At 51.6% G+C, this 15,202-nt stretch overlaps 6 protein-coding genes across 6 annotated transcripts; 2 read left to right on the forward strand and 4 right to left on the reverse strand.

Moving 5' to 3' along the window:
- The first annotated feature begins 57 nt into the window (after positions 1-57).
- On the forward strand, positions 58-2,567 carry PV05_01275 (uncharacterized protein). The gene is made up of 3 exons (XM_013466246.1): positions 58-233; positions 284-500; positions 559-2,567. Exons 1-3 carry the CDS (start codon positions 194-196, stop codon positions 2,384-2,386), a joined length of 2,085 nt encoding a protein of 694 aa, XP_013321700.1. The 5' UTR covers positions 58-193; the 3' UTR covers positions 2,387-2,567.
- Positions 2,568-2,594: 27 nt separating this feature from the next.
- PV05_01276 (uncharacterized protein) lies at positions 2,595-4,564 on the reverse strand (the record flags this gene model as incomplete). Its single annotated transcript, XM_013466247.1, has 1 exon — positions 2,595-4,564. Exon 1 carries the CDS (start codon positions 4,491-4,493, stop codon positions 2,595-2,597), a length of 1,899 nt encoding a protein of 632 aa, XP_013321701.1. The 5' UTR covers positions 4,494-4,564.
- Positions 4,565-4,777: 213 nt separating this feature from the next.
- Positions 4,778-5,966, reverse strand: PV05_01277 (60S ribosomal protein L27a). Its single transcript, XM_013466248.1, has 4 exons — positions 5,902-5,966; positions 5,536-5,655; positions 5,384-5,462; positions 4,778-5,329 (listed from the first exon to the last, which is right to left on the reverse strand). The coding sequence occupies exons 1-4, from the start codon at positions 5,931-5,933 to the stop codon at positions 5,111-5,113; spliced, it is 450 nt and encodes a 149-aa protein (XP_013321702.1). The 5' UTR covers positions 5,934-5,966; the 3' UTR covers positions 4,778-5,110.
- A 230-nt stretch (positions 5,967-6,196) lies between these two features.
- On the reverse strand, positions 6,197-8,704 carry PV05_01278 (uncharacterized protein; the record flags this gene model as incomplete). The annotated part of the gene is made up of 1 exon (XM_013466249.1): positions 6,197-8,704. One exon carries the CDS (start codon positions 8,702-8,704, stop codon positions 6,197-6,199), a length of 2,508 nt encoding a protein of 835 aa, XP_013321703.1.
- A 576-nt stretch (positions 8,705-9,280) lies between these two features.
- Positions 9,281-12,521, forward strand: PV05_01279 (uncharacterized protein). Its single transcript, XM_013466250.1, has 3 exons — positions 9,281-9,775; positions 9,824-12,110; positions 12,160-12,521. The coding sequence occupies exons 1-3, from the start codon at positions 9,690-9,692 to the stop codon at positions 12,169-12,171; spliced, it is 2,385 nt and encodes a 794-aa protein (XP_013321704.1). The 5' UTR covers positions 9,281-9,689; the 3' UTR covers positions 12,172-12,521.
- A 1,272-nt stretch (positions 12,522-13,793) lies between these two features.
- On the reverse strand, positions 13,794-15,193 carry PV05_01280 (uncharacterized protein; the record flags this gene model as incomplete). The annotated part of the gene is made up of 2 exons (XM_013466251.1): positions 13,794-14,927; positions 15,014-15,193. 2 exons carry the CDS (start codon positions 15,191-15,193, stop codon positions 13,794-13,796), a joined length of 1,314 nt encoding a protein of 437 aa, XP_013321705.1.
- Between the last annotated feature and the right edge of the window lie 9 nt (positions 15,194-15,202).

The raw sequence follows: 15,202 nt of genomic DNA on the forward strand, positions 1-15,202 counted from the left end.
CAGCAACGGGCTGTATCTGGGCGAGGTTACATATTCATTAATTAAGTCAAGGTTGTCGCCTGCCTGTTTAATGATGCCACCATGTCTAGAGTGCCCTCAGATGCTTCTGTAGGACCAACATGAGCCTCTGCCTTCGCCTGGAGATTACGACGCTTCCAAGTAATTTGTCGGCAGGCCCATCTCCCCTACAACCATGGCAGTCCGGATTCAGACGCTGCGGGATCGCCAGATAGGTCAGTGATGCGCTCCGTGTGTCCTGGCTCGATTTAACGAACTTTTACAGCTTCTATTGAGCGTATATTAAGCTTGAACCAAGACGAACCCTCAGAGTCAGCTAATGGCGCTGTCGACTCCTCGAACTCCTCTCATACAACCTCCGTGCTGAACGAAAACGGCGAACCCATTTGGAAGGTCCTCGTCTTTGACGACCTCGGACGAGATGTCATAAGCAGTGTTCTCAGAGTCAACGACTTGAGAAGCAAAGGTGTCACAATACATCTGTCAGTTTGACTGGAAATGAGCCGTCCGCATCTAGGACAGTGTCTAATCTGTGAACAGAAACATAAATTCCCCGCGCTATCCTATCCCAGATGTCCCAGTCCTTTACCTTGTTGAACCAACTGCGGCCAATATTCAGCTAATATGCTCCGACCTCGCCCGCGGGTTATACAGCCCTGCCTACGTCAACTTCATCTCCTCTATACCGCGACCGCTCCTCGAAGACTTCGCCGCTCAGATATCCTTGACGAATACTGCGGAAGCGATTGCGCAAGTGTACGATCAATACCTGAATTTCATTGTCGCTGAGCCAGACTTGTTCAGCTTGGGCTTGGGCAAAGAGTCGTATTGGACATTCAACAGCGCGAAAGCGGAAGCAGATGCCCAAGATGCTGCAATCGACAGGATAGTCAGTGGATTGTTCAGTGTCAGTGTCACTATGGGCTCCGTTCCGATCATAAGGTGTCCTCAGTCTGAATTGGCCAAGATGATTGCGGCCAAGCTGGACCGGAAACTCAGAGACCACGTTCTAAATTCCAAGGACAATTTGTTCTCCTCCAAAGCCACATCAAATGTATACTCGACCCCCTCGAGGCCGGTCCTCATCATTCTCGACCGGAACATCGATCTGGTGCCGATGCTGTCACATTCCTGGACATATCAATCGCTGGTACACGACGTGCTGAAGATGCACCTGAACAGAATAACAGTGGACGTCGCAGAGGAGGGAGCCACAGCATCTAAACCGCGGGCTTACGACCTGAACGCGAGCGACTTCTTCTGGGCACGAAATGCCAGTGCGCCTTTTCCACAGGTGGCGGAGGATATCGACAAGGAGCTTACGCAGTACAAGGCGGATGCTGAGGAGGTCACGAAAAAGACGGGTGTCAACAGCATTGAAGATCTGAACGACAGCTCAGCATCTGCAGCGCACTTGAAGGCGGCGATAACATTGTTGCCGGAACTCCGTGAGCGGAAAGCGACGCTGGACATGCACATGAACATTGCGACAGCTCTGCTAAAGGGTATCAAGGATCGACAGTTAGACAACTTTTTCCAACTGGAAGAAAATATCACAAAACAAACTGCCGACCAGATGTTGGCCCTGATAAAGTCTGACGACAAAGGGAACAACCCACTCGACAAGTTGCGGATATTCATCATATGGTATCTGAGCGTTGACAAAGAACCTTCAAAATCCGAACTCTCGGAATTCGAGGGCGCCCTGACATCAGCGGGTGTTGGCGACGCAGTGGCAGCAATAAAACACATATCAAACGTGAGACTGGAAACTAGAGGCACAATGATGACCTCGACCGTCACGACGTCCCAAACATCTCAGACACCTTTGTTCGGTGGCCTTTCCTCCTTATCCAAGAATTTCACCGACAAGCTTTCCTCCTCGGCCCTGGGCACCGTCAACTTGGATGCATTGGTCTCAGGAGTCAAGAATTTCCTGCCCGCGAACAAAGACCTTACAGTCACAAAGATTGTCGAGTCGATCATGGACCCGCCAGCAGCCTCGTCTTCTGCAATTGCAAAGACAGAAAGTTATCTGTACTTCGACCCACGAAGTGCCCATGCGCGCGGTACAACGGGTGCTTCAGCTCCGCCGTCTCGAAGTGGTCAGCCGTCCGGAGGTGCCAACCCAAGCTTCGGCCAGCGACGGCAGGGGTATACAGAAGCCATTGTTTTTACCGTGGGCGGAGGGAGCATGGACGAGTATGGTAACCTGCAAGAGTGGGTGAAGAGGACGTCAGGTCTGGGTGCAAGCGGCGGTGGCGTCGGCGCTGCCCCCCGGACGAGACGAGTCATATACGGCAGTACCGAGCTGGTCAATGGCGAGGACTTTTTGCAGGAGCTCGTCAGGCTGGGGCGAGGTGGATGATCCTGGAAGTCTGTAGTCGTTCACAAGAGCAAGATAATGCTTCATCGCTGAACAAGAACCATTAATGCTTCAGTCCGATTGCTTCTTGCCATGATGATCTATTCATTTTACATCTGCAGTGAGTGAGTGCATGCCTGCATAGGTCATGTCGTTCCGGTCTGAATACAAGGCTTCAATACTGCATTGACTTTTATCTTATATAGGGGTATCATCTTCTCCCTCTGCCAAACCTCCCACGCCCCTTTGCCTTGGAATTTTTGTTCTTGATCTTCAAACTCCGAAAGTTCATATGCGAATAGGCATTTGGATTGATCGTCCGGGTCTTCCCATCCTCTGGTGCGTCTTTTGCTTTTGCTTTCGCTTTCGATCCTTTCCTCGACGAAGATTTGCCCGCAATGTCAGACTCGCCCTTCGCCTTCTCTGTCTGGGCTTTGCTGTTGGCCTTGTCTTTTGCCTTTGATTTGGTACTGGCTTTGGCTTTCTTCGTCGCTGGAGTCGAGACGTCTTCCGGTTCGAGGAGAAATTCATCGTCGCTATCAACGTGATCGGCATCTGCATCTTCACCGTCTCGCTCGGCTTCAGCCTCGGCAATGAGATATTCCATATCGTCAATCTCTTCGTCGACAGCACCGTCATTCGCAACAGCTTCATTGACGAGCTGCGTTTCCTCAACCCGTGACACCTCCGCCTCGCCATCGTCACCTCTCGCCGCGCGTGCGTTGTCCAGCACCAGTTCATCCTCACTACTTTCCACATCGTCGTCATCCGCAGCTACAAACTTCGGCGCCGCGGCAGGCTTCATCTTCACCGGTCGCATCATGACCCGCCTTGTCGTTCGTTTCTGGCCCTTTTTCTTCCACACCCTCGGAGGTTCTGCTTCTGCACTTTGCCCAAGAGCTCCGGCCTGGCTATCGTTCACCAGTACATTGACTTCACCCGCTTCCATCTCGCGTAGCGCGTCCATATCGTCGTCATCATCATCGTGGTCAACACGATCGTCATCCCCTTGCACGATTTCGGTCTGACTCTGTAGTTCGGCAATCATCTGACTCAAGGGCTTCGGCGCGAATCTTGCACCTCGCAAGTCTCGCGGCCCTTTCTTGATTTGCGTCGGACTTGTGATCACATGTATATTCCCTCTCATCGAAACTGACGAGCTCGGTCCTCCACCCGACGCCGAGAGCAAGCGCTCTTTGAAGCTGAAACTGCGCTTCAAATACGGCGGGGTCGCATCTGTTTCCGATCCTAGATTCTTCCTTGCAGGAGAAATACCTAGCAGAGCATCGCGCAGCGGTGTCTTAGTCTGGGCAGGCATCCCGGTGGCGTGAGCGTCATCATCGTCGTTATCGTGCTGGACCAGACTGTAGAAGCGTACGGCGCTTGGTGTTGCGAAAAAGTGGTCCAGCATGAACCGCTTGCTTTGGCTGATTGGCGTTTTGGAGTGCTTTCGGTTTGGTGAGTCTCGTGACGTTGGTGTCGCCGTTATGTTATGATCCTTCCCGGACTCTGCCCGGCGACTGCGCCTTTGGCTTGGTGTCTGCGTGATCGTCGCTTGCGTGCCGTCACTGGGATCGTCCTGAAACGCATCGACTTTTCTCTTCCTACTAGACGGCGTCTCCTGAGAGCTCCTGATCGATCCGGAGGGTGGAAGCATGTCAAATATTCCAATCACAGTACCATCTCTCCGCGGTGTTGGCCCGATGGCGTGGAAAGTGATTTTCGGCGATATAGATGACGGCGCATCATAGGGATCGATCTCGTTAGGATGAACGCGCGCTTTCAACGGTGTGCTTCTGTTTCGAGGCTGGTGCGGAGTCAGACTGATTGCGCTGTCTGTTCGAGTGTGAACGTGTTTCGCTTTGGGTTGTGGTGGATTGACAGCGTCGAGGCCGACTTTGCCGGCGAGCACGTCGCGGACTTTATTGTATTCCTTGTATTTTGTGGCAATGGCGTGGTCGGACTTGATATCGTCCTTACCCGGCTTGCGACCATCGTGAGCAGCTGCGAAGGTGCGTTCGTATTCTTTCAGAGCAGTGCGGAGGCTGTCGGCCTTCCTTTGCAGAGATGCTTTCTTTGGGGTGTCCAGGAGGGGGAGAGGGTTGTCCATAACTGAAAGCTGGTCATCTGCTGAGAGTGTATTGGCACCGACTATGATCAGCTTGCAGCATCCGTCCGTTCGAAGAGTATCGAGCGCAAGTCCACATCTTCCGCATATGCAACAAGGCCATCAGACGCGTCCCACTTTAACTCGGACGCGTGGTAGAGCTTTGGAAGGTTTACCGAAGCGCATAATCACGTGGCCTACAATTTTTCAAGTACTAGACTGAGAATTAAGGCACAGGGTAGTGGCTGATCTGTGAATCAAGGGAAGCTTGCAAGTAGCCAGGACGTATCGGTAGTGACCCTTCAGGACGATAGATAGCACAGATTGCAAGAATATCCTTGATACTTGCAACAATGACCGGCAAGATGCAGTTTTTCGTAATCTTTTCATTTTCGTTTGCATTGATACCTCTCTTAATTTGAGGCGATGCCATTGTCCTTTCCGTTCAATCCACGCCGGAGACTTGTGCCATTTGTGCACTAAGCTGTCCACCAGCGGCAACCTGTATCCTTTCTCTAGTTGTGTTCAGAAGTCGGAGCGAAGCTGGAAATCCGGGCAACAGGCTGGCTTCGAAGTCTTCCACCGCAAAATGTGAAGTCCACTATCCACTCGACACCTCTTTACGCGACCAACTCAACGACACCACCGGCCTCCTTGATCTTGCGCTCAGCCTCCTTGCTGAACCATCTGGCTCGTACAACGATCGGGATTTCTGGGATGCGGCCCTTGCCGAGAACCTTGGAGTAGCCGAGAGGAAGGAGGTCGAGGACGGGAGCGGTGTCGGTCTTCTTGCCAGAGACGTATTCGTCACGGGTCTCTTCGGGAACCAATGACCAGAGCTATTCCCAGCTGTCAGTACTTGTTCTGTATCAATCTCAGGATGAAATTCTGACCTTGTCGAGGTTGATCGTTGGCTTCCAGTACTGGTTTCGGGTGAGATGGAAGTATCTCATACCGACTTTTCCGAAGTAACTGTAGTTTATTAGTCAAACTGCGCACCTTTTCCGTTCCAAGGATCGATGTCCTCGTTCCAGGCCAGACATACCCAGGATGGTATTTATCCATGTTGGTTCTGTGGTGATGTTGACCACCAGCGAGACCACGACCACCTGGATGCTTTCTGTGCTTTCCTACACGACCGTGACCGGCGGACACATGACCGCGGCTGAGATAAAAATGTTAGCCTAGCTCTTCCAACTTTTCATTTGTCCTGACACCACGAATGCGACCGACAGCGAGATCTCCGTCCGCTTCGAAGACCAAAGGTCAGACAGGATGATCCCAAGCTGCTCAGTTGTGTTGCTGTGTGCGATTGTTGAGGGAGAAAGGCTGATTGTAGACTCGTCGGGATCGCAGCTCGGCCGGTCGCATTCGTGGTGTCGTGCTCGGAATTGTGACTGGAGAGACTCACTGTTTTCTCGTCTTCGTCAGTCTCGTAGGCATGTTGACGGTGTTGAGACTGAAGTTGTCGTGATGGAAGTGTTCGTTGGACGAAGTTGATCACAATGTGGGCAATTTAAGCCAAGCGCCAGAAGAAGGTTAGCGTCGAGAAATCTTGGCATTATTTCTGGCAACCTCAACATTGCACCATACAGCCAGTGGTGGATTTACGTGAAGTTCTACTCGTAGGTATGGAAGACCTTGCACAAGGAGTCGCTGGCTTTCTTGTTCATGCTACTCGTTCTTCTGTCATCATCCTGCCACGATCAGCACTTTCCTTTGAAGAAATCTCGAAGCCCGTCCTCGATTGCCTTCCAATCCATAACGCCATATTCCATATTGTTTTTAATCCAGCCTGGCAATTTTTGCCTTATCCTCTCTGATGAGAACCTTCGGTCGACCATCAGGATGGCAGCATAGTCGTTTCTGTGGCGGATGACCCTGCCAATGCTCTGGTTCACCGCCCTCATACATGCATTTTCGTAGAAGTCTTTGCTGGCACTTTTGGCCGCAGACCTGCAGTCACCCTCTTTCATGCACTCTTTCTTGCATTGCTGATAGCGAACATCTTCAATGTGCTGCATCTTCGCTGTCCATTCAGCCCCATTGGCGTTGGGAAAAGGCAGCCCCACGGCAATGACTGCTCGGCCAAGCTTGTCCGAAAAGTTGATACCTTCTGATAATTTCCCACCAACGACTGACAACATTAGTCCCCCTTTTCCAGAATCCACTGCGAGTGCGTAGTCACGCAGAAGCTCATCAACCGAGATGCCCTTCAATTCCTGAAATACCGGTTTCTTCTCGGCTAACCTCTCCATCGTAGAGCGGTTTGTTGAAGACTTCTGCCAGATGGAGACAACCTGAGTAAGGTAGTCGTAGCTGGGAAAGAACACAACAACTCCATCGGGCACAACAGCGCAAATTTTCACAATCAGCTGCCCAAGCTCAGATATCATTCCTTCTGAACCACGTTTGTCGTAGGTGAAATCGAAATCGATACCGGAAAGGCCTCTCCCAACGGCTCGAGCAAACAGATGAGACACTGGGATGACATGGCCGAAGCTGAAAGTCTCAATTCTGCTCCTCTCTAGATATGAAAAGAGATAGTCGACGTAGTCAGACATTGGGGACATTGTGCCTCCAGCTAGGATCACTGCCCGAGACTCTTGCACGATATCCCGAAAATGTTCTCTTGGGTCGAGCAGAGTATAGCGTACAACAATGTCCTGGCCTTGTCGGCCAACGAAGAAGCGTCCTTCGTCATCTGGGTTCATCAGTACGACCAGGAAATTTTGGAATTGCATCATGCTGCCTTTGGAGGGGTTAGTGTCTCCCTCGCCCGCTTGAGCGTCACTATATCCTTCGACTTTATGACATAGTTTGCTTTCATGCAGATACTGTAACAACTTGTGTGGCTTGATCTGGTCCACGCCTTTCCCTGACATAAGATCGGCAGCGGTCACAGTGTTCTCTTGTGAGTGCGACTTCTCCATTGTATCTCGCAAGCAATCTGTCAGCGAATTCAGCAACCGAATCACTTGCGTGACATATACTCGGTTCTTCCCTTTGAGACGCTGTTTGAAGCGAAGTGCATAGGCCGTCATTTGGTGCACAGCGTGCTCCAGCTGACTCAGTCGCAAGGAGACCGAGAACGTATCTGCTATGGCGTCCATCAGATTATGAGCTTCGTCAATGACGATCACATTATCCTTGACAGACACGCCCAAGGCTTCTCTGGCGGATTTCTGTAGGAGAAGAGGATATGGCAGACTTAAGACTTCTGTCGGAGCTATAGCAGTCCGAGACGCATAGTAGGGACATAATTCCATGGTCCTACCAAGGTTGCTGATGTCCTCAATGTCCCTGATGCGGGCAATGACCTTGTCCCGAAACAGGTCTACCCTTTCCTTGGTTTCCTTCGAAGGGAGATATGGGCACTTCTTGTCTTTTGCTGTGCTGGGTTTCTGAAGTTCCAGGCATCGTTCATTGATAGCGGTGGTAGATGGTAAACGTAGGACTTTGGGATTGATGCACAGGTTCTTCCTCGAACCAAGAGCGAGGTGCTTGACTCTCTCTTCTAGCTTGGTATTCGATGTCGAATGCTTCAAAGCTGCTGGAAGAGAAGACGGAGGGTTCACACGTCGTAGTTCATTCACGAACTGGGTCAATTGGGAATGGGTGCGTGAACAGAAAATGACCTTGAGTCGGTCTTTCTCTGCTTGTTCGGCCTCTCTTTGCATAGGCTTTCGAAGCTTGTCTAGCAGTGCCTGGGTAGAAGATGAAAATCCATGGTTGGAGGTCGGAGAAGTTGTTGCGCCGTCTTGGTCACTCTCGTACTCATCAACCAGAAATTCCGCATCATCAGGAGTTTGTTCTTGATCAAGTCCCTTTGCAGTGCGGACTTTCTTGAGTCCCCTTGTGTCGGCCTTTTTCTGTCTTTGACGGACTTCTTCCTCTCGGAGCTTTGCAAGCTTTAGCTCGAGCTCTTCGCGCTCCAGCATCAATGCACGGCGTTGAGCTACCATTTCAGCTTGCAGCAGCCAGTCAGAGTCATCAGGGTCCTCCGTACTGTCATCTAAAGAGCGACGTTCGTGATCTCGAAGCCATGTCAAGGCGCCACATATTAGACTCAAGGACTTGCCTGTGCCCGTTGGAGACTCAAAGATGCCCACCTTCTTTTCTTCAATGCACCGGTATAGATTGGTCATAAAGTCCAGCTGAATAGGATAGGGCTGATAGGGATGGCAGAACGTAGCCCGACTCGGCACCATCATGATTGGATCCTAGCTAGCAGACAATATTGATGTTGTCTGCGACACAGTTGCACAAGGTCTCCTCAGTATTGGGCCACAATGAAGGCTGTTAGACATGTTCATCCTTCAGCTAGCTACGCGCGTAGGACGCGTCTGCAACATCAGCACTGAGGGTCTATAGACTGCTCTCGTGAATTGATATTAGAGTCGATGAGGCGACCTTTATGACATAACACAGGAAAGTCCTCCTGGCCAAACATCTAATGTCGACAGCTAGGTGCTAGCAGTATCAAGCAAAGCGCAAGAACGTGACGACCGAAACCCTATAAAATTCGTGCTGCCAAATATGGGTACGGTGCTCCGTAACTGTGGCTGTGAAAATAGGCGTTGATTTGCTCGTTTGATATGCGGAGAAAGAACGCTTAGGCACCGAAGAAGCTCATTAGGCTTCCAGCTTAGGCTAGTGATAATGGGCTGCTGAGGTGGTGCAGCCCGTACGACGGCCACGACGGCATCCGGGGCATCAACGGTATCGCCCAAAGCGCCTACGTCGCCGCTCCACTTATGTCAATATCACCCACAGCCTTACTGCGCCCTCCACCACCCTCTTTGTTGTCGTCCTCCTTAGGTCTTCGTAGATTCCCACAACTGTGGCCTGTCTTGCCTGAAATTGCCATTGAAGCACTGCCGTGATAGCATGCTTCAATGAGCTCGAGAAATGTCTACAACAGCCATCCAACGCCGGAAATTGTCCTGGGTTGATCCCTCAAACCTCTAACCCCCACCTGAGCCTTAGGACTCCCACTTGCACTTTGTCCGCGTCAGCAATACCAAATTGCCCTCCTGAAGCAATATATCTCCATCTCTCCGGGTACTCGGATACAGAAAGGGAAGCTGAGCGGTCCTGCTGTCACCGATCGCTTGATCTTCTCTAACCGAAGGACGATCAGAGCTTCTAAGCTGTACTATCCCTAGACCAAGGTCTCATCGTCGTTTGGTCGCCGCCATGAGTTACAACACAGGAGCAACCTTCGTTCCTGGAGGAGAGGACTCCTATTACATGCCAGAGTTGATCCAACCTACCCCGAACAGGTATGCTGATCTAGGATCGAATGGTGATCTTTCGCTGACCAGCCCAAGGGTACACGAACTACCGACAAACATGCGACAAAACGTTGCTCAAATGGAACAGGCTGCATCAAGTCCTAACTCCTCAGCATATTCCGGTTCAGTTTATTCACCTCAGTCGGCAGAGTATATGCCCTCAAACATGAATCCTTGGCCGGCTGCGCAACCCCCTAGCCAACATCAGCAGGGATACGAACAGAAGCTGCCGACGAACAATACTCCTCTATTGAACCAACAGAACAACCACCCTCCGAGGTCGACGTCCATACAACAAACAGAACAACCGAACTTCTCCCCCTTCCCCATCCTTCGCAATCCGCCTCCTAACGTCCCTCCAACCGACGAACAGAAAGAGGCAACACTAGAAGCTGCAAGGGCTGCTGTATTGAGTTGCAACGATCCAGAGACACAATTGACATGGGCACAAGATGTGTTGGCATATGTGGAGGTCTGTCAACAAAACGAGGAAAGAGTGGCTCTGGCCCAGACACCCAGGTCGAGGACACCGCGACTTGAACATGTGTTAAGAGAAGATGCTCTCAAGATCACAACTTTCTTAGCGGACCAGCATCATCCCAGGGCCGATTTCATGAGAGGCATGTGGTTGGAATTTGGAAAGTTCGGTCACAGAATCGACAAGAAAGAGGCATTTCTCTGCTATACCCGGGCATCTGAGAGGGGATACGTTCGGGCTGATTACCGCATCGGCATGCAATTCGAGTCGTCGAATGATGCTCTGAAGGCTATCAAGTACTACCAGAAGGGTGCTGATGCGGGAGATTCCGCCTCGTGCTACAGATTGGGCATGATGACTCTGCTCGGCCAACACGGACAAGCACAAGATTACCAACGTGGTCTCAACCTCATCTATGCGTCGGCTCAGACAGCCGACGAGAATGCGCCGCAGGGAGCATTTGTTTTCGGAATGCTTCAAGCCCACCAAATGACCCAGGTCCAAGTTCCTGAACATTACCTGCCGAAAGATATTCCTGCAGCAAAGATCAACATTGAGAAAGCTGCGTATTTAGGATTCGCGAAAGCGCAGGTCAAAATGGGACAAGCTTACGAACTGTGCGAGCTAGGATGTCCATTTGACCCTGCTTTGTCTCTTCACTACAATGCTCTTGCTGCCAGGCAGGGAGAACCTGAAGCAGAGCTCGCCATCAGCAAGTGGTTCCTCTGTGGTCACGAGGGGCTGTTCGACAAGAATGAAGAAATGGCCTTTACCTACGCTCAGCGAGCGGCATTATCTGGGTTCCCTACTGCACAATTTGCTTTGGGATATTATTATGAGGTTGGAATTTATGTGCCTGTCAACTTTGAACAGGCCAAGGAGTGGTATCGCAAAGCATCACAGAGTGGCAATCAGGATGCCACTGGTAGGATCGACGCCATATCCAGGTCGAAGACGCTTTCGCGGAAGGATCACGAAAGCATAGCCCTGTCGAAAATCCGAAAGCAACGCGGTTCCATGATAGGGCCACCGCAAGCTCCTTCCGTGCCAACGATGCCAAGTCTCGCAGAGGAAAGAGAGCCTCAAGTGCTGGACATGCCGGATCCGTCTCGACTGTCTCTTGACAACCGAAAGCCTCCCTCAGCCAGACCAGGAAACACTGCCCCATATCCTATTGGGCCACCGAATCTGCCGCAAGGTCCAGAACTCCCACCAACATCAGCATTTGGCATCAATCCCAACCTCCGCCCAACTTCGGCCGCCACTGTAGGCGGACCGAGACCTGATCAGTACGGCCAGCCTCATGTGTCTCCGCAGATGCGTCCCTACTCTAGCAATGATGCTCGAATGCCGGGTCCCGGATATGGTCGTGGTGATCGCGTACCTTCTGGTCCCAATCCACCACGACCAGGACCCCCGCAACGACCAGGGACCGGGTCGCCTCATATGCGACCGCAAGGTTCGCCGAAGCTTGACATCGGATATTCTGCCCCGCTCGAACCAAGGCGGCCCCAGCAGCCTCCTCAGCCGAATGGCTACGGCAACCCTAGTCCTAATGGCCCTCCTCGCAACTCGCCACGACCAACCCAGCCTCCATCACAGTCGCAAGGCCCTCCGCCAAATCGTCCTCCACCCTCGAATACGCGCCCCAGATATGGAAATCCGCCACCAAACGTGAAACCAGCAAACATGGCACCTTCGAAACCTGCAAGCAACGCGCCAACTGGGAACGCTCCGCCATCCAAGCCGAACCAAATGCCGGCGAACGCTGCTCGACTACCCGGGAAGGGCCCGAAGACTTTTGATGAGATGGGCGTCCCTGCCGGCAAAGATAAGGGCGAATGTGTAAGTGACGGTGTTCTCAACATAGTCAATGTGAAACTAACTGTGGTAGATTGTTATGTAATGTGTTCTTGGAACTTGTGCTTCATTGTATATGATACCCCCTCGCATCAGCAATTGTGTTTTTCGGTTCCAGTGCGCATTGAGACGAAAATGGAGCGTCACAGGCATCGGGCTTGTGTCGGCGTGTCACAAAATCGGTGGAATGTGCTACGAGCATTTTGAATGGAATATGTTAAGCGCATCTTCAGTCTATGATTGCCCTGCGTCGATATAGCCAGTCTTGTCAGCATGGCGTTCTACGGACCCAGCCTCCAGACTTAGGAGGATTCTTGGATACAAGTAGCTTGCATTATGGCGCCGTATTGGCGACCTGCAAGGCCATTGCTATAATCTACGGAGTCTGCCTTTTTGTTCGAAGTCTTTCTGCTGTACAGTACTTTACAAGTCGCCGTTATTCGTCATTTCGACTACGGACGTTAGATTGTCGTCCCGTTGTAACAGACAATTCAGCCCAAGGCAGTCCCCTGCAATCAAAGTTAGTACTACTTAGCACCTGGTGGTCGCCGCGACTATGCGGTATGCCCTTGCCTTGGACTGAGAAAGGGTCAGGAGGTGGGACGAAGGACATGGTCTTGATGGTAGGTCGGTTTGGGTTCCCAGATTTTGACTCGTTCCCTTGTACATCACGCCCATCCTTTGCTCTTGTCACGATCGCAGGGCGTTGCGCGACGCCTGTAGACAGATATAATGGCAAATTTTGCTTCGATCTGGTGGTGGTTGCAGCTTGTACTAATGGAGCAGTGGATGATGGAAGGAGCATTGTTGATTTGCAAGTGGAAGGTACTCTGGTACTGGTGGCTTACTTCGGAGTGCAGGTCTACGTTGGCCTGGCATCATGATCCAGTGGGATCATCCCTATGATCAAGAAGCAGCAGTAAATTTCCGTGAGTCACAGCCATTCTGTGGTATTACTAGTATATCGCTGCCTGTGTTCTGTCTTGGTCGAGGGTCAAGGACTGTGGAGGATGGATGTAAAGCAGGACGCTGGCAGTTGATGCGTGTGGAGAAACATAAATTTATATTCCCTGAATGCTGTTGTTCCCTTTCCCAGTACACCCAGACGGAACACGGCCTGTGGAAACGACCCAGAGCGAGCCACGGGTCTACTATTGATAGCGAAGAGAAAGTCGATCATATATTTCAACCGCCTCTACATCGCAAGAGAACCAGATCAGATACAGATGGAAAGGCCGGAGTGGTGGATGCTGCAGACATTGGCCGAACCAGATCTAGGCATGCGCAAAACAGGCGTCAGACACTAGAACTTTCCGATCTTGTGCAGTAACTACTAAACTAAAATCACCCAAATATTCGCCAGTCAAAATGAATTTGGAAGTAAAACGTACCTCTTCCCCGTTAACATTGGAACAAACTGGACTTCTTCCCTCATGATCTTGCAAGTATCCGCCAACAGAGACCTGGATTGATATTCGACTACGATTATGGCCATCGAGCCGAACATCGCATAGCTATATCGCAAAACGTACGAATTGTCCACACTCCTCACACCCATCCATCAGGCACGTCCTTGTGAGGACAATGAATATATCACAACAGTACTGGCAGTGAGAGGACTCTCCCGTGCCAGTAACCTCAACATTACTCACACGTTCCCAAGTCGTGCTATACGTCATCCAAGAACCTCCCCGTCGCCGCCTCAGCCATATACCCGGACCCTCCCTCTCCTCCCTCATCTCCATAATTGTATTTCTTCCCAACAACCTCGTTTCCTCCTTTCTCGTCCAACGCCAGCGGTGGACACACATACTTCGCCGCTCGCCGCCACAGGAGGAACTGCTCAGCGAATAGAGGATGCGCGTCAGGCCGCATCTGATGAACATTCTGCACGGTGACACTCCACGGCTTCCCCAGCGCCGTGAAATGCAAGACATACACGTCGTTGTGGAAAATCGACGTCAAAGGATCGACCAGGCCTGGATCGTATCTGAGGACATCACCATGTCCTTCCTGATGGGTCGACGTCCCATTTCTCTTTGCCTCCCTATGTCTCGTCTGCTGCCCTCCAGGACCGCTTTCCACCATCGATTCCAATGATGGCCCCCTCCCCTGCTTGCCCTCCTGGTCTTCCCGCACAGCTCGATCCTGACCCAATGCTTTCCGTTCCTCTGGTGGCCACCGTATATGATCCTGTCTGAACCTGGACCAAGCCGGCACCTCGCCCACCTCCCAGTGACTATTCAACGTACAAAACTCCCCCGGCAATGCTAGCCCGCGATCCCCTTCGCCATCCCCACCAGGTTTAAAAAACTCCTGATTGATCAAATCCATATCATACACATCGACTCTGCTTTCAAGCTTGACCCTCTCCAAAGCGGCTTCCATTCTTGCCCACAACCCCTCGGACACATGGACCATCATCATCGCGCTCGTCACGCCGCTCACCACATCACCACCCCCAAGCCAATACGCATGCGGTGCCGCAACATCCACTCCCTCCTCAACCCCACCGAACAAGGAATCCAAACCCCGTAAGACCAAAACATCCCCATCCAACACTATAACCCTCTTGACCATCGGCGCCCACACGTACAACTTGAAAGCCACCAACTTGAGCATAACATCCTTATAATAAGGCGCGCTCCCAGCCGGTAAAGGGGGCGGCTCATGTTCAATAACGGTCACGTTATACCGCTCTCGGAACACCGTCTTGTACCGAATCGACACGGCGTCCGACACGAGAATGTATATCGGATGGGGCGTGTGGAAGAGGCGGCGCAGGCGGTGAATGTTGACTATCTAGGGTACGTATCCATTAGCAGAGGAGAAACTTTTCGAGAATGTAGAAGCCCAAGCTAGCCAAATCAACCGCGAAAAGAACTCACCACAGAACATGCGTACAGGTTGGATGTTGCGTAGAAGACGTAGGCAGATTCATCATCGCTGTGGTGCCGCGACTTGAGGACCGGGAGGCCACGATAGAACGTGAGCAACCGGATGGTATGCAGAATGAACAAAAGAGAGACCAGACAGAGGAAGATGGCGAGTCGAAGGGAATAACGCATCTTCGAGCA

The sequence above is a fragment of the Exophiala xenobiotica genome (assembly GCF_000835505.1).
Source record: "Exophiala xenobiotica strain CBS 118157 unplaced genomic scaffold supercont1.1, whole genome shotgun sequence".
Taxonomy (NCBI): domain Eukaryota; kingdom Fungi; phylum Ascomycota; class Eurotiomycetes; order Chaetothyriales; family Herpotrichiellaceae; genus Exophiala; species Exophiala xenobiotica.